The sequence below is a fragment of the Symphalangus syndactylus genome, chromosome 18, assembly GCF_028878055.3.
Source record: "Symphalangus syndactylus isolate Jambi chromosome 18, NHGRI_mSymSyn1-v2.1_pri, whole genome shotgun sequence".
In the NCBI taxonomy this organism is placed as follows: domain Eukaryota; kingdom Metazoa; phylum Chordata; class Mammalia; order Primates; family Hylobatidae; genus Symphalangus; species Symphalangus syndactylus.
This window is the reverse complement of record NC_072440.2, coordinates 100,982,661-101,000,862: the sequence shown is the minus strand read 5'-3', so window position 1 is coordinate 101,000,862 and position 18,202 is coordinate 100,982,661. Positions and strand designations below refer to the sequence as shown.

General features: G+C 40.6%; 1 protein-coding gene across 1 annotated transcript in view; it reads right to left on the bottom strand.

The window, feature by feature from the left end:
• Positions 1 to 17,744, bottom strand: part of ROCK2 (Rho associated coiled-coil containing protein kinase 2) — a 168,001-nt gene extending 150,257 nt beyond the window's left edge. The window contains exon 1 of the mRNA XM_055253796.2: positions 17,096 to 17,744. Within this exon, the coding sequence (XP_055109771.1) occupies positions 17,096 to 17,236 (141 nt within the window). The 5' untranslated portion in view covers positions 17,237 to 17,744. The remainder of the gene's footprint in view (positions 1 to 17,095) is intronic.
• Positions 17,745 to 18,202: the final 458 nt, after the last annotated feature.

Genomic DNA, 18,202 nt, shown 5'->3' with positions numbered 1-18,202 from the left:
GGACAAACTGATCCAGAACTTAAGTTTTGCCAGATACATACGATGAAAATTCATGAGGACAAGAACACTGAGGATTCTGGCAAGAAGATTAAAGTGATGGAAAATGGGTTCCTGCCTGCTAGTAAAGGAACCATTTAGAGATGTCAAGGAACTACAGATCTCAAAAGTTCAGAGTCAGAGCCAGGACAGTGTTTTAAATTTAAGACCTCAAAGGTAAAGCCGATTTTCAGGTAATGGTGAGGTCCAGAGTAGCTCCATGGGATTAAGTGAATGAATTAAGTGAAAAGAAAGACAACTGGAGATGATGAAATTAGGAAACTATAAAGCCAGAGTCCTGGGCCCTCTGTTCACATAAACTCTAAATTCACCACAAATGGTGGCAAAGCCTTATGGGGAAAGATTGTGAGCCACATGCCTGTGTCTTCAATGAGAAAGAGAACATGGCCAAGAAAGAGGCAGAGGGGGAGTCTCATTCTGTCACCCAGGCTAGAGTGCAATGGTATAATCTCAGCTCACTGAAACCTCCACCTCCCTGGCTCAAGCAATCCTTCCACCTCAGATTCTCAAGAAGCTGGGACTACAGGTGCACACCACCACACTTGGCTAATTTTTGTATTTTTTTGTAGAGACAGGGTTTCACTGTGTCGCCCAGGCTGGTCTCGAACTCCTGGACTCAAGCTATCTGCCCACCTTGGCCTCCCAAACTGCTGGGATTAGACGTGCGAGCCACCAAGCCCGGCCACTCGTCCATTTTTAAAGGGGCATATGTTACTTTTGTAATTTAAAAAATGAAGTTTGTTTATTTTGTTTTTGTTTTTGTGGTAAGCTGATAAAGCAGAGGAGACAGAGCAATCCAGGTACACACAAGGGCAAAGAATATAGAGAACATGGTATATTCAGATTATCAGTGAAAAGAAGACTGCCTCTATCCCTGGTGCTGCTCACTCCCTTCCCTTCCACATCTCTGCTAAGAAACTTCTATCCCCAAAGTCCATTATCTATGAGCCATAAACCCCACCAAGACTTTGTCTTACTATTCTCTTAGATTGTAAAGATCCATCCAACACCCCAATGCGACTAATTACACTCACTGAATTAAGAACACAAAAATGCCAACAATTTTCATTCATTTATTTAACACTTAGTGAAGCTAATATGTACCAAATAATATGCTACATTTGGGCGGGGGGGAACAGGCTAATATCAGGGGGTTGATTTTGTATGAACATATCTTTTGGAAAACATTGATAGACCCAAACAACACAGGCTGTTATACACATAGTTCTTCAACTGTCTGTAAAAAAGCTAAAGTTCTGTACAGTTTACAGAACACTAGCACATATAGTTAGTTTCTCACTGTATTCTTCACAACTCCTTGAAGGCAAATAGTCCTATAAATTACTCACAATCAGGAAGATAATCACTAGAACATCTCATTAATTAACACCGGTCTTAGCTTTTCTGACTCCAAATCCAATGTTCTTTCCACTATACTACTCTCTCTTTTAAAAATACACTTGAAATTAAAAATTCAAGTCATTTTCCTTCATTTTTTGCCCATCTTCACTACCTCGGTGGGGAAACTCTTAAGAAAAAAATTCATTTTAACTTTCATATGTTAATGAGAGCAAACAGGGATCCTCTTTATGTACTTTGGTGGAATTTTATTAATAGAAAATCATTTGAAACAAGGCATTGTTCAGATTTTTAAACTTTTATTTCACAGATCTGTTCTAACTAGAGTCAAACTGAGTAATTCTGTTTAAAAGAAGGGGAAAGCACATTAAAACACTACACCAAATATTGACATTATATCATCCAGAAAGACAAAACTTCCCTATACTAAAAGCTTATAACAATCCCATCTCCAAAAAAAAAAAAAAAACAGTAACTTCTTTCTATTCACTGTTATATTTTATGACTTCCCTCAGAAGAAAATTTTACAAGCCAATTTTGTACTAGAGTTTCCTTTTATTAGTTCTAAATTTAGTTTTATTTGTATCATCTGCTGTTCTCCTATTATGGAAATGTCTTAAATATGGAAAACAATCTGTTTTCCAGCATTCAAAATTTATAACTTTAGAGCCTCCCCATTTTTATTAAAAAAAAAAAAAAATTGCTTGCAGCAGAAATTGTTTTACAAAACTATCAGCAAAATCTTTTAGGTGCATTTTCTCGTTTTTGTGATTAAATTCTTTAAATGTTCTCTTGCTTTTGTGATTAAACTCTTCTTTAACCTGAATATAACAACATAAACATTATCCATATTCTAATTTTAAATGTTGCAACCATGAGTTGCATATTCCGTTTAAGCTACAGCAAGAAATAATGCCTGAGAATATTTTTAGCATGAACATGTCATAACTGACTCATGAAGTCTCAAATTAATTGCATTTTTTTCAAATATTTAGAAATGCTGGGGCATCTTGTACAACACTGAGGTATTATGGAATTAGGAATTCTCATCATCAGATTGTAAAATGTTTCTAACTGGCAAAATACTTCCGATAAAAATGTTTCTAAATCATCCATAACACACTTCTAAAGATAACTGCAGAAATATATTCAGTCAGTGAAGGAAGCATCACCTAGTTTCAGATTTCACATTTCTAATTCAGCAATTATTTGAAAATAGATACATTTCAAAAGATAAAATGTCATAAATCTTCAGGGCTTTAAAGATACTTTTATTATATGTCACTCTAGAGCCTCACATTACTGAATTGTGCCTTGACCACAGGTTATGTAGTTTTGTTAGCCATGAGATAAAAATCCCACAAACTGTAACTCTAAAACAACAAAGTTATCTGAAAAAGGTGATACATTTTTCAAAATCATACTAATATTTTCATATTTAATATATGAAATACTTTTACAGGGATTTCAACATACAAAAACATATTTTTCACTAGATCTTGTAGGCATCGAAGCTCATGACAACTGTGCTAATACACTTTCTTTTCCTTTTGGTTTTAAAACGAAAACTTTTAAGAACCCAGGAGGCAGAGGTTGCAGTGAGCTGATATCTCACCACTGTACTCTAGCCTGGGTGAGAGATTGCGTCGCAAAAAAGTCTCAAAAAAAGGAGAAGGGGGAGGGAGGAGGAAGAGGAGGGAGAAAGGAGGAGGAGGAGGGAGGAGGGAGGAGGAAGAGGAGGAGGAGGAGGAGGGAGGAGGGAGGAGGGAGGGAGGAAGAGGAATGAGGAAGTGGGAGGAGGAGGAGAGAGGAGGAGGGAGGAGGAGGATGGAGGAGGGAGAAGGGGAGGAGGGGGAGGAGGGGGAGGAGGGGGAGGAGGGAGTAGGAGGGGGAGTAGGAGGGGGAAGAGGGGGGAGGATGGAGTAGGAGGGAGGAGGAGGGGGGAGGAAGAGGAGGGAGGAGGAAGGAGGAAGGGGGAGGAGGGAGTAGGAGGGGGAAGCAGGAGGGAGTAGGAGGGGGCAGGAGAGAGTAGGAGGGGGGAGGAGAGAGTAGGAGGGGGAGGAGGGAGTAGGAGGGGGGATGAGGATGAGGGAGGAGGAGGGAGAGGAGGGAGGAGGAGGGAGGAGGAGGGGAGAGGACGGAGGAGGGGGAGGAGGGAGGATGGAGTAGGAGGGGGAGGAGGAGGATGGAGGAGGGAGGAGGAAGGAGGATGGGGAGGAGAGAGTAGGAGGACGGATGAGGGAGTAGGAGGTGGGAGGAGGAGGGAGGTGGAGGGGGGAGGAGGAAGGGGGGAGGGGGAGGGAGGAAGAGGGGGATGAGGGAGGAGGAGGAGGGGGAGGAGGGAGGAGGAGGGAGGACCAGGAGGCAGGAGGAGGAGGACGAAAGAGGAGGGAGGAAAGAGGAGGGAGGAGGACCAGGAGGCGGGAGGAGGGAGGAGGAGGAGGAGGGAGGAGGAGGAGGGAGGAAAGAGAAGGGAGGAGGGAGGAGGAGGAGGGGGAGGAGGAGGGGGGAGGAGGAGGGGGGAGGAGGGGGGGAGGAGGGGGGAAGGAGCAGAAGGGAGGAGGGAGGAGAAGGAGGGAGGAGGAGGGGGGAGGAGGAGGGGGAAGGAGGAAGGGGAAGGAGGGGGGAGGAGGAGGGAGGGGGAGAAGAAGAAATAATATTTTCTAAGTTTCCTTTACTGCTCAAGAAAAAAGCAAAAGGTCCCACATATAGCTATCTTTAATAAAAACTCAAAATAATTTATCTAACCTAAAATCAAAAAGAAAACTTCAATTTCAATAAGCATATTCTGAGTATGACTTCTAGAGGAGTCACACCTAAATATAAAGCAAGAGTAGAATCACAAACTGATACAGAACACACAAATAAGGCTACTTTTAACACCCGAAAAGAATGTAGTATGTTGGATATGATGCAAAAATTTGCACATATCCAAGTCAACATCCAAAGCCACCTGTGAACAAGAACAGGCAACCTTTGTATATGTAAGGCAAATTAAAATAAATACTCAAAAACAAGCCAAAAGCCAAGTGCAATAGTACTTAAAACACCAACAGCTATCTATCCTCTATATGAACCAAGTTTTTGAAGTAATACTAGTAACTGTTTTAACAGAGAAGTATAAAGATAAAATTTGGGTCAACAAAAGGGAAATAAATAAGTTTACAAGCTTACACCTAACATGTTCAAAACAATCAAAAGATGGAAGATGAACACAGCAGAATGGAACAACAACAACAAAAAAGCCATGTGCACGTCAGAAGCCCTTAACATCTGTAGCTCAGAAATAAGCCAATTAGCTGGGCGCGGTGGCTCACGCCTGTAATCCCAGCACTTTGGGAGGCCAAGGTGGGTGGATCACGAGGTCAAGAGTTTGAGACCAGCCTGACCAACACAGTAAAACGCTGTCTCTGCTAAAAATACAAAAAATTAGCCAGGCCTGGTGGCAGGCACCTGTAATTCCAGCTACTCGGGAGGCTGAGGCAGGAGACTCACGTGAACCTGGGAGGTGGAAGTTGCAATGAGCTGAGATCACACTGCTGCACTCCAGCCCAGGTGACAGTGTGAGACTGTCTCAACAACAACAAAAACAGAAATAACCCAACTAGTAGACTCCACTGCCATTATTAGGGCCTTCCCATTAGCCAGGTGCAGTGGCATGCGCCTGTAGTCCCAGCTACTTGGGAGGCTGAGGTAGGCGGACTGCTTGAGTCCAGGAGTTCTAGGCTGCAGTGAGCTATGATCACACTGCGCTCACTCTGGACAACAGAGTGAGACCCCATCTCTTAAAAAAAACCTTTAATTTAAAAAGAGCCTACACAGATCAGTAAGACTCATTCATTCCTTGGAAACAAAAAGTATCATAACAAGGTTTAAAAAAAAATGCTTAGTATTAACTAGGCCTTTCAGGTGTAAACACTTATCAGTAGGATAATTCCACATTCAGAGGGCACTGATCTGTATTCGTATTCTATTTTTGGAATTCCCAACACTGGAACTGGCCTGTGGTATACAAAATAAAACTCCTTCACCAGTTGATTACCATATTATTTCCTAGCACAAAACAAAAACAACTTAAATATAATGATTCAAATTAGGACACACTCATGACACATTAGCAAAAATCAAAAGAACAAGCAAAACACACATAAAACAGTAGCCAACATCATTTGTCATTGGTAAAATGCACTACAATGCCTATAATTACAATGACACACACTACCAAGTGTTTTGTGATAATATGGAGAAACTGGAACCCTTATACATTTCTAGTGAGAATGTAAAATGGTAGGGCTACTTCAGAAAACAGTCTGCAGTCTCTCAAAAGTTAAGCATAAATTTACCATATGACCCTGCAGTCCCACTCCTTGGAATCTATCCAAGAGAAATGAAAACATATGCCCTCACATATGGTGAATTCATAAACAAAATGTGGTATATCCATAACAATGGAATATTATTCATCAATTAAAAAGAACATAGTATTCATGCTGCAATATAGATGAACATCAAAAACATTATGTTAAGAAGCCAGGTGGATATCACTGCATATTTTATGAGTCCACTTATATGGAATTTACAGAACAGACAAACTTACAGAGACAGAAAGCAGATCAGTGGTTGGCTGGGGTTGGGATTCAGGACTGACTGCAAATAAGATCAAGGGAATTTGGGGGGGGGTGATAAAAATGAATTGTGATGATGGTTACACAACTTTGTAAATTTACTAAAAATCATTATATTGTATACTTACAATGGAAGAAATTTATGGTGTATAAATTATACCTCAATAAAACAGTTGAAAATAAAAAGAACTAGCAATGCTAGTAAACAATGATGCCTGACTCTATATATTCAATACCTGCTCATTCTCAACCACCAGACTTTTATTTCAGAGCTGATTCTAAGAGCAAATAAGAGATTGAAACACATTTTGTCAATTGCACTACATCTGCAGGCTGTATTTATTTGTTCAACCAATATGAAAGGCTTATTACAAGCAAGATACTATGTATCACTCTTGTCTGCTAAATGAATACCACTAGTAGACGTAGAAGAAAAACTATCACAACTCTAAATTCCATTCTTTCTGTAACTGTTTTAAATATGGTCCAGAGAGCACACAAAAAAAGCACCTGCATGTATTAGGGAAAAAAAAGAAATACTACAAACATGAAACAGTTTAAAGCCAAATCAACATGTGAGAAATCAGAATGCTTAATACCTGACAAATTCTGAAGTCATTGTGACTTGCAATGACACATTTGATTCCTGTCAAAAAAATTCATGCCCTTTAACTTAATTTTTAATATTATTGAAAAATACTGCCTTACTATTAATAACAGCCAATACGCTATTTTAGAGGATTTCACCTTGTGAACACACCACCAGCATTTCATCTGCCCTGCTCATAAAGTGCAATTCCAACAAGGGCATAACTAGGTACATAAAAAGAAGTAAATGTGTTTAACCAGAAAAAAATTAAGGAGAAGGGGGAAAAATGACACATATAAATAATAAAAAGCTGTTCAGCCCCCATGAGGTATCTTTACTTCACCTAAAACACTGAATAAAATTCACTTAAATTCTTTCCAAGACAAACTGTTTCAGCACAATCCGGAAAATATCCAAATCACAATTTGCTTTTCCTACACGACCTCCAAATTAATTCTACTTCTAAACCCATCCTCCCTGCATATATAGATGTTTACTTATCTTCTTTCCTATGGATAGATAAGAACTTAGTGACAGGAACACATATCAAAATGTTTATCTGGGAAGTATTTTAATTAATATCTCTTCAAGTAGAGATATTTCTACAGGTTATCACTCCTGTTATTTAAAAAAAGAGGCTGGGCACAGTGACTTGAGCCTGTAATCCCAGCACTTTGGGAGGCCGAGGCGGGAGGATCATGAGGTCAGGAGTTTGAGACCATCCTGGCCAACATGGTGAAACTTCATCTCTACTAAAACACAAAAAATTAGCCAGGCGTGGTGGTGCACACCTGTAGTCCCAGCTACTCAGGAGGCGGAGGCAGGGGAATCCCTTGAACCCAGGAGGCAGAGATTGCGGTGAGCCGAGATTGCGCCACTGCACTCCAGGCTGGGCGACAGACAGAGACTCCGTCTCAAAAAAAAAAAAAAAAAAAAATTGTTAGTTCATTCAACAAATATTTACAGAATAGGAAAACATAAAAGACTCTTGTCCTAAAAGAGCTCATATTCTGTGCACTAAATAAAAATAAACTCAAAAGCCAAGAAGCATATATGAAGGCAATGCTTAGCATATTAAGCATTCGTCAACACAGTCATCCAGGTAATTAAGACAATACCCACCCTGCTCTGGCCCGTTTCTATCTAAATAAAGTACTACTAGATAACACTTTGCTAACTCATTTCCATGGCATAGAAACCTCAATAATTAAACATTAGAAATTGTTCCAAGTCTATAATCCCTTGAAAATAAAATGTCTATCACTTGCTTTCTAACTAAAGAAATCTGAGGTGAAACTCTTTTAGAGAATAAAGGAATTCAGACACTGAATATAAGTGGTCAATCAACTATGACAAAAAAAATTACAAAGCACTTTAGCTATCTGAACAAACAGCCCATACCTTACCAAAATGAAGTACCAAACCATAAAATCATTCCTGGACTTAGAAACATTCCCCAAAATATTATTGACAATGAACTAAAAATGAATCCAAATAGTTCCCTTTGACTGATACACACACACACACACACACACACACACGGAAGGGGAAGGCAGGGAATGAGAGAAATGCTAAGTATTGTGACCCAAATACTTTTTGAAAAGATATGTGAGGGTCATTTAGAAAACCTAACTGCAGAATTTACAAGAATATCTATATAATATAATTTAATAATACTTTAAAGGGGGGAGGAGTACAGATGAAAGAAAAATGGCTCCAATTAAGGATAAAGTGAGTATAGTTTTAGTTGAGCCCCAAATGTACCATGATTTCACATCAATTTATTAAACAGTAAGCTCCACATGCTAGTCCACCAAGGGACAATGTTCTTTTATTATTTTTAAAAGCTGTAAGTTGCACTGAGTCATCCACATTCTCTCCACCAGTAATCCTTATCACTAACAGCCTCTATATATATATATATATATATATATATATATATATATATATATATATATATATAAAAAATATGTTATGTTAGCACAAATTAGAGTTTTAAGTATAGTTGTAGAGTAGTATTTCCATGAAGAAATTCAAGAGGCCCAAATAGAGACCTAACCTATAATCATTAGACCTTAATCATTAAACCTTCTTTCTCACTCCAACCACCACTCTCCAAATAGAAAGTATAATAAAGAGATGTAAACAGAAACTCCCAATTAATATTTTGGGAAATTTAATACCTAGACAAATCTCAATCTCCTGATATAATCTTTGAACTCCCACTTCATACTTTCCATCAGAATTCCAAATGAAGTGAAAATATCAATAAAAATAAAGCCATGTGAGAACAAAAAGTCAGGTATATGATGATATAAACCTGGTAATAGAGAATTTCCTAAACATGACCACTAAGCCTGAAATCACTTTACAGTGAAAAGATTGATAATTGTGACTATATAAAACTCATATTCATTAAATATTAAAAAAGATGAAGCACATGAATAGTGTAATTTTTAAATATATATAATTTAAGATATATAAACCAAAATGTTAATTTAAACAGTGATTATCTCTAAGGAAGGAGATTGTAGATTAAGTGCCATTAGCCTTTATACCCTTCTATGCTCCCTAAATTTTCTACAATGAGAGCATATTATTTTTATAATTTAAAAAATGACAAATCTTTCTTCACTTCAAAAAATAAAATCTATGTTTCCCTCTCAGCCATAGTTGGTTGTCATTTCCCTCAGGTACAGATAAAATCAAAAAGAAATGACTTTTTTTCCAGAGACAGGGTCTCACTCTATCACCCAGGTTGAAGTGCAGCAGCACCATCACGGCTCACTCAGTCTCAAACTCCTGGACTCAAGCCATCCTCCTGCCTCAGCCTCCTGGGCAGCTAGGACCACAAGTTTGTGCCACCATGCCTGGCTAATTTTTTTATTTCTGTAGAGGCGAGAAATCTCACCATGTTGCCCAGGCTAGTCTCAAACTTCTAGCCTCAAGCAATCCTCCCAACTCAGCCTCCCAAAGCACTGGTATTACAGGTATGAACCACTGTGCCCAGCCAAGAAATGACTTTTGAATTGAGGATGGGTTAAACAATAGAACCAGGACTGACGATCCAGTATAGCTACTAAGGTGGTAGAAAAGCAAATTTAAAAGGCCAACTGTCGGTAAACTGACTTTTAACAAAGGTGCCAAAGCAATCCAATGAGAAAACTTAAATTTTTTTAAATGGTGCTGGATAGTCTGGATAACTGGATAATTATGTGGAGAAAAAAAATTAACTTCAACCCCTAACTCACACCACACATTAAATTTAGCTTAAAATGTATCCTAGACCTAAATGTAAAAGTCAACCATAAAGCTTTTGGAAAAAAGCAAAGGAGAATATCTTCACGACATGGGGATGGCAACAATTATTTGGGCAGAAAAGCAATAACCATTAAAAATTTTGATTAAAAAAAGAGATATGGGGCCAGCCATGGTGGCTTGTGCCTGCAATCCCAGCACTTTGGGAGGCCAAGGCGGGTGGATCACTTGAGGTCAGGAGTCGGAGACCAGCCTGGCCAACATGGTGAAACCCTGTCTCTACTATAAAAATACAATAATTAGCCGGGTGTGGTGGGGCATGCCTGTAATCCCAACTACTCGGGAGGCTGAGGAGGGAGAATCACTTAAACTCATGAGGTGGAGGTTACAGTGAACCGAGATTGTGCCACTGCACTCCAGCCTGGGCAACTCAGCAAGACTCTACCTCAAAAAAAAAAAAAAAAAAAAGAGAGAGAGAGAGAGAGATACATCATAAGCTAGGAAAAAACATTCACAAAACATTTATTTGACAGAGTGTTCTCTTTATATACAAAAGAACTTGTATGATTCAATAATAAATACAAATAAATGACCCAATGATTTTAAATGGGCAAAAATGGAGGTATGTTGCTTTGAACAGATGCTTCACAAAGGAAAATATATAAATAGCCAGTAAGTGCAAGAAAAAGTACATCATTAGTCATGAGGGAAATGCAAATCATGCAAATCGAAATCACATTTTAAAGAGCAGTGTCGGGGAAGATGTGGAGCAACTGGAACTCTCATATATTATTGGTGGGAGTGTAAAATGGTATAACTACTTCATAAAAAGATCTGGCAGTTTTTTTTTTTTTTTTTTTTTGAGACAGAGTTTCACTCTTGTTGCCCAGGCTGGAGTACAATGACCCGGTCTCAGGTCACTGCAACCTCCCACCTCCTGGGTTCAGGTGATTCTCTTGCCTCAGCCTCCCAAGCAGCTAGGATTACAGGTGCGTGCCACCACGCCTGGCTAATTTTTTTTTTTTTTTTTTTTTTTTTAATTTTTAGTAGAGATGGGGTTTCACCATGTTGGTCAGGCTGGTCTCGAACTCCTGACCTCAAATGATCTGCCCACCTTGGCCTCCCAAAGTGCTGAGATTACAGGCGTGAGCCACCATGCCCGGCTGTCAATTTCTTAAAAAGTAAACACACATCTGCCCTATGAGTTAGCAATTCCACTACAAGGTATTCAATTTACCCAAAAGAAATGAAAACTTTCATAGCAACTGTATTAAGAGCCAAAGTAGGCTGGGTGCAGTGGCTCAGGCCTCTAATGCAATGCTTTCAGGGGCTGAGGCTGGAGGATCACTTGAGGCCAGGAGTTTGAGACCAGCCTGGACAACACAGCAAGACCCCATTTCTGCAAAAATAAAATAAAATAAAAATTAGGTAATCACAGTGGCACACGCCTGTAGTCCCTACTACAGGGGCTAAGGTGGAAGGATCATTGAGACCAGGAGTTGAAGGTTATAGTGAGCTATGACTACACCACCGCATCCCAGCCTGAGCAAGAGAGCAAGATCTTGTCTCCATATTTTAAAAAAATCAAGCCAAAATATATAATACACTCAGCACTCTGTATCCATGAATCCAACCAACTGTAGATCAAAAATAATTTGGAAAAAATAAAAATTAAAAAATACAAACTAAAACAATACAGTATCATATTAGGTATTGTAAGTAATCTAGAGATGACTTAAAGTATATGGAGGATATGCACAGATTACATGCAAATACTAATGCCATTTTATAAAAAGGACTGTGCGTTGTTGGATTTTGGTACGTAGGCAGACTATAAGGCAAGTATCCTGGAACCAATCCCCGGAGAACACCAAGGGACCACTGTACATTCTGAAAACAAAAAACTGAAAACTAGTCCAGGTATGCATCAACATGAGATATCCAAGCAAACTGCAGTTTATACATATAACAGAAGACAATTCAGCAACGAGAAAAAGGAACAAACTGCTGACACACACAATAACACAGATAACTCTCAGAAACAATGCTGCGTTAAAGAAGCCAGACACAGAAAAGTATATACTATATGATTCCATTTTTATGAAGTATAGAAGTCAAAGTAATATTTACTGCAAAAAAAAAAAAAATCAGAAGAATGACTGCCTCTAAGAGAAGAAAATGGTGTGTGGAATTAGCTGAAAAGGTGTGAAGGAGATTTCTGAGTTGGTAATAATGGTCTGTATTTTTACAAGAATTTGCATTAAATAGGTGTGTGCATTTGTCAAAACTCACCAGTGGTACATTTCAGATCTGTGCATTTCATTGCATGCAAATTTAATCTTTAAAAAATCTAAACAAATATTGAAGTCTTCTTAATTAAATACATACTGAAGTGTTTGAAGGTGAAGTATACTAATATCTCCAATTTACTTTAAGTGAACCAAAAATAAAAGATGTATTGATAGATGGATAAAGGAATGGACAGATAAAGAAAATACAGCAAATATAGCAAAATATTAATTATGTGGTAAATATATGGATGTTCATTGTCGATTCTTTCACCCTTACTATACTTCGAAATTTTCTATAATAACATGATGGGGAAAATTTTGAACTCTATCCATTATATTAAGTTGACTGAACATAGTATATCTTAAAATCCAGCAATTCCACTCCCAGATATATACCCTAATCTACAGGAATTCTTCACATGAGCTCCAGAAATGCTCCTAGCAACATTTTCCATAATAGAAAAAACACACAAAAAAAGAAAGAAACTGTAAATATCCACTAAGTAGACTGGAGCTATACTGATTATCATAGCAGAGAATATGAATAACCCACAATGCTAGTGAATCTTAGAAACACCATTTTCAGTAAATAAAGCAAGTCATAAAAGAACACATTAAAATGTTGACATTTTATAAAGTTAAAAAAACAAGTAAAACTAAACAATATTGTTTAGAGATACACACAAATGTAGTAATCTATGAAAGGAAGCAAAGGAACAATAAAATGTTCAGGGTAGCAGATGAGAGAGGATGCAGGAAGACTGAATCCAGCAGCGGCGACAGTACACAGGTAACTTCTACAGGCTAGTGTTCCACTTACTAACTTGTGTGGCGATTTCATGAATATGTTTTTATGCTTCATAACTTATATCTGCATACTATATTTTTAGAATTCAAAATGGGAAAAAGAGGGCTATCTGATCAAGACTCGGGAAATAAAAAACAAAAAAGCTAGGTTTCAAGATAATTATCCACTATTTATTTACAACTACTGAAGTGTATGTAAGTCCATATTTCCTTACTTAGTCTACATTGGCCTTACCCTGGGACCAAAATGTTTCCGAATTCAGAATTTCTTGGATTTTAGAATGGTACACAGTACATATACTGCGTACTCCCTAAAATGCTCTTAAAAATCTGGGCAGCACCCTGAAATCAAATACATTCATATTCCTCCAGCAAAAGGCATTATTATTTACATCAAGAGGAATGACTAGACCACAAGTATTCTAATGTCAGATTAGGTCAGATGTTATCATCAAATACATTTCACCAAAAACTTCGTTTTTAGGGGTTTTTATATATCAAAATTGTGGATAAGGGATTGCAGACCTGCACTTGCTTCACATCAACAGTAAGTTCCATACATCACCTTTTTTTTAAAATCTCCCTAGCTAACTCATTTTCTTTAAATATTTCCTATTAACATGAAAGTTTTAAAGTAAACTAGTCACATTTACACTATAAATGCCAAACTCTTCATAAAGAAGAAAGTATATAAAATGACTTTTAACTTTTATTTTTTTTCATTTTTATTGTATCTTTATAATGTTCTTACTTATTACATGATGGGAAAAATACACATACAATTTTATTTTAATTAGGCAAATAACCAGCAGCATGCTGAAAGAGTCTAAGCACTGAGATAATATTGTCAGATAGCTTACAAGTATAATGAAATCAATCAAATTATTTTATGTTCTATGCCACTGAAAATTGTAAACAAATTTTTAATCACCTTTGCCCATTCACACAAGTCTTAAGTAAGAGTTTACCCAAGCGTGAGTCCTACAGGTTATTGTGACCGTTTACTTTGAAAGATTAAAATAAATCAACACTCAAAAAGCACAGACCTTTAGAAAAACATCTCTTCAGCAAAGCCTGAAACACAATTCTTCTTACCATAATAGGTAAGCAGTATGAGAAGCTGGTCTTGACAACAAAGCATAGGTATTTACCCAAAGGTTTCAAACACTACAAAAGCATATTACTGAAGACTCGCCTCCAAAAAAAAAAGAGGCAGTAGAGAAGTAAAACTCTATTTCTAAGTAATACTAAGCGGCTCACAATCTGCAACCATAAAAGAGATATATTCTTCTCAGATTAATTTAAGGACCCACATAAAGCCATGAGCCTTTGCAGAGAAACAAATGTCATCTTTACACTGATTTAGTCTTGGAATCCAGCTCTACCTATGCCTAATGATTGCTAGCACTTTTCTGATGACAAATTCAAATGATAATGCCACTCACTCAAAATTATGCAGCAAGAAATAGTTGCAAATAAAACCATTTTCCTTTGAAAAGAAAATTTAAAGCAATTAACTAATAACATGCTAAATGTGCACAGAAGAAGTGAACTAAATTTAATGAGCACTGTGATGTACCAAGCACTAGGCTAAGCACTTTACACGTTATCTCATATAACTTTGTTTCCTACAGAGTTTTACCTTCTAGGCCTAGCCTACTGAAAGCATCATACAATCATTTTTGGTGTACTTCATCTTCTTTTGTCATCTTAGGAGTATACAATTTTTAATGGTACTTTCTGAGCTCCTGAATGTAGTGTCGCAGCTGTGTTTGCTTTAAATTACATTCCTTTAAATTTTCTGTTAAAGACAAAATATGTATTTCCTATGTCAAAACCAAAAAATAAATGTCATACGCAGTAAAACAATGACCAATTGTGAAATGCAACCTAAATGCTAAGGTTTCAGATCTTTAAAGTGATACCAGCCATTATTTCGTCAGTATTTCAGGAAATATAATTTTTATAACATTCTTTTAAACATTAATTTACAGTTTCAGTTTGGAAAAATGAAAAGATTCCAGATATGGATAGTGGTGATGGTTGCACAACAATGTGAATGTATTTAATGCCTGTCACTAACCTGTACACTTAAAAATGGCTAAAAATGGTAAATTCTGTATACGCTACCACAATAAAAAACCCATTCTAATATTTCATAAATAAAATATACATAATTTAAAATTAATTATGCCAAAAATTTTTAATTTCGTTTGTCAATTTGCAACAGAAGCACCAGGAACCTTGCTCCAAAGGAATAAGGAACGCATTTTGGCTTGGAAAGGTTTACTGCACCTCAAGCATATTTAACCAACTAGAAGCAGCAATAACAGAGTCTGTCAAGTCATCAGCATCTGATGTCAATTCTCAGATCCGTAATGTGTCACCTTAATAAAAGTGTGTTTTGGCTGTAATAAGTACTAAATGAATAAACTGTGTCCTGAGCACGTAAGATGTTTCACTTTTAAAAATAGCCTCCATTTTAATAATTTGGAAAGTAATAAAACAAAATGCATGATCATATTACATGTATAAGCTACCTTACATTCAAGCTCAGAATAACTCTATAATTATGATTAATATCATTAAAGATCTAAGATATCAAAGTGAATTGCAAAACGTTTCCATCTAGGATTTAGTATGAACCTGATGAATACTTGAGATTTGCTGTACTATTTTTAACTAAACTTTCTGGCCTTAGGTCAAAGTTTTGCTAGCAAAATACCAAAGTGAAAATGCTGGGAGTGCAGCCCAGAGTCTCCGCTTTAGCCTAGGAAAAGCTATGCCATCCATGCAAGCAATCTTACTCCCGATTAAAGACTTTCAAAGACTGCTCCCATGAAAACATAGGAACAACACATTAATCCGAAAAACAGTAAAACATCAAACACGTGACACAATATAGCACATCACTCATTACTTTCTGTACACTGTGCAGAAAGACACACTATATAGCTAAAGTCAGTTCCGGCATTTTGACCAAACAGGACTGAGTCACTCTGCAAAGGATGCCTGAAACCTCAAAGGATAACCAACCGCCTCTGACCAAAAGTCAGTCCGTCCGTCCCTGGAAAAGGGAGGAGGCAGTTTTTCTCATCATACAGTAACGTTTATCCCAGGAGGGAACAGAACTAAACTGCATTCCAGCACAGGATGTCTAACGGATCTAAGGATCTCCCACCCTAATTCTAGTCTTCCAGAGTCAATTTAATATACAGAGTATCGTTTTCACTTTTCTTCCCCTCCCCAGGGTAAAAGTCCACACCCCCTTTTCCCATAAATGTATCTCACTGCACACTACTCAAATTGCGAAATACAATCGTCTATCCTAACAAAAATAAGAAATAAGCCAGCATTCCACGGTGCATTTCTATTTTGTAAAACATGCTCCTTTCTTAATCAAGAGCCAATTAGTAGCCTTTACGGTGCTATTAATCTGGATTTCAAAGGTCGTTTTAGGAAAGAGACGCAATGAAGAGGAGAGATTTATTCCACTCCACAATTCAGACTGATTTTTTGGCTCTGGCGCAATAATCTCGGGAATTAAATTTACAGCAATTAAAAGGCACTAACTGGCAAGTATGGACTGCTCAAACGCAAGTGAAAACAGCAAAACTTTAGCTGTGTGTTCCAAGATTTCAGACTAAAAGGAGAGAGTGAGGGCAGCTCTTTGTCATGTACCCCAGTGAGTATTCGCAACAGGGACAGCATCAGGTTTCTTTCTCCCTCGCTCGCACCAAGTCCCCACGTAGCATGACACTTTCAAATCAGCTAACCTGGTGTATGAAGGATGGCCAATCCTCCACCCACCTCCCCAGAGTGGGCAGGAGGAAGGAGAAGAGGGGTGTTTTCCTCCCAGTGCTGCAAGAAAGGAGCAGCCGGGGATGACACCGGCTCCAGCAGGAGGTAGAGGGAGGAATCAAAGGCAGGTCACTACTCTTGGAACTCGGTGGCAGAATCGTTTGGTCTCCGGCCCCGGCTGCCGGAAGCAGGGCGGGGTGGGGCAAGACCTCCCCCTCCCCACGGGCGGACGGGCACCGAGGGCTGGGCGGAGAGGGGATCTGAGGTGTGAGCTGCAACGAGCAAGCTCCCAGGCCCCGGCCACCTACCAGCAAGCTCTCCACGTTGATGGGGGAGCGAGGGTCTCGGATCAGCGCCTCCAGCTTCCTCTGGCGGCTCGCGCCTGCCCCGTCCCCCGGCGCGGTCTCGGGGGCGCCGGGCATTTTCCCCGTCGGCGGGGGCCGGCTCATGCCGCCACCGCCGGACCCGCACTCAGGCTCCTCGCGCTCAGGTCCGGCAGCCTCCGGGCCTAGCACCGCCCCCGAACCACCAGCTTCGGCCGGGACTCCACCCGGGCCCACCGCCTGCCTCTAGCTCCGGCTTCGAGTCTCCGCGGCGGTCCCCCGCCTGGGGGCTGCTCCCAGGGGCCCGCCCGGCCCAGCCCGGCCCAGCCCGGCCCGGCCCTGCCGGGAGCGGCGGGGAACAGACGGCGTCCCCGCCCCTCAGTCAGATTCGCGCCGCCGGTCCGCTGGTCCTCAGCGAGCGCCTGCAGGAGTCCTCCGGCGGGAGCGGGGAAGTGGCGCCGCCACCGCCGCGGCCCGGACCGCCCCGCCCTCTGGGGCCCCGGGAGGCTGAAGCCCAGGCCTGGGCCACTACGGCCGCCGCCGGCCCGCTGCCATGGTCGCCGCCGGCCGCCTTGCAGTCCCTCAGCCAGCTCCCGGCGCACACACTCCCGCGCTGCCGCCCGTCTCCGGCCGCGCGCCGCCGCTACCCACAAGCCCCTCCGCCCGCAGCCGCCGGCGCGCGCCTCCGACCGCCCTGCGCGCGCTCCGCCCCGCCCCGCGCACCGCGCTTCCTTCCTTTCTTTCCCTTCCTGCGTCTGTCCCGCTCCGCTTTCTCCTCTGCGCCCCTTCCTCGCCCGCCCTCGCCTCCTCCCCCTGGCGAGGTTCTCTGAGGCGAATGGCCGGGCGCGCGGTCACGGCCGAGCTCCTGCTGGGGGAGGGGAGACGCACCCGGGCCGGGTCCTTCCACGCACCCGGGCCGGGTCCTTCCGCGCGCCCCCTGCCCCTCCCGCTGGACCCCGCGGACTACCCCGGGGACGACCCCGCGGCCCCGAGGCGGAACCCCAGACGCCGGGCCCAACGCAGCGGTGCGCTGGGGGGAGCCCGGCCGCGTCCCCTGCCGCGGCCCCAGCTGACTCAGCGCGCAGCTATGCG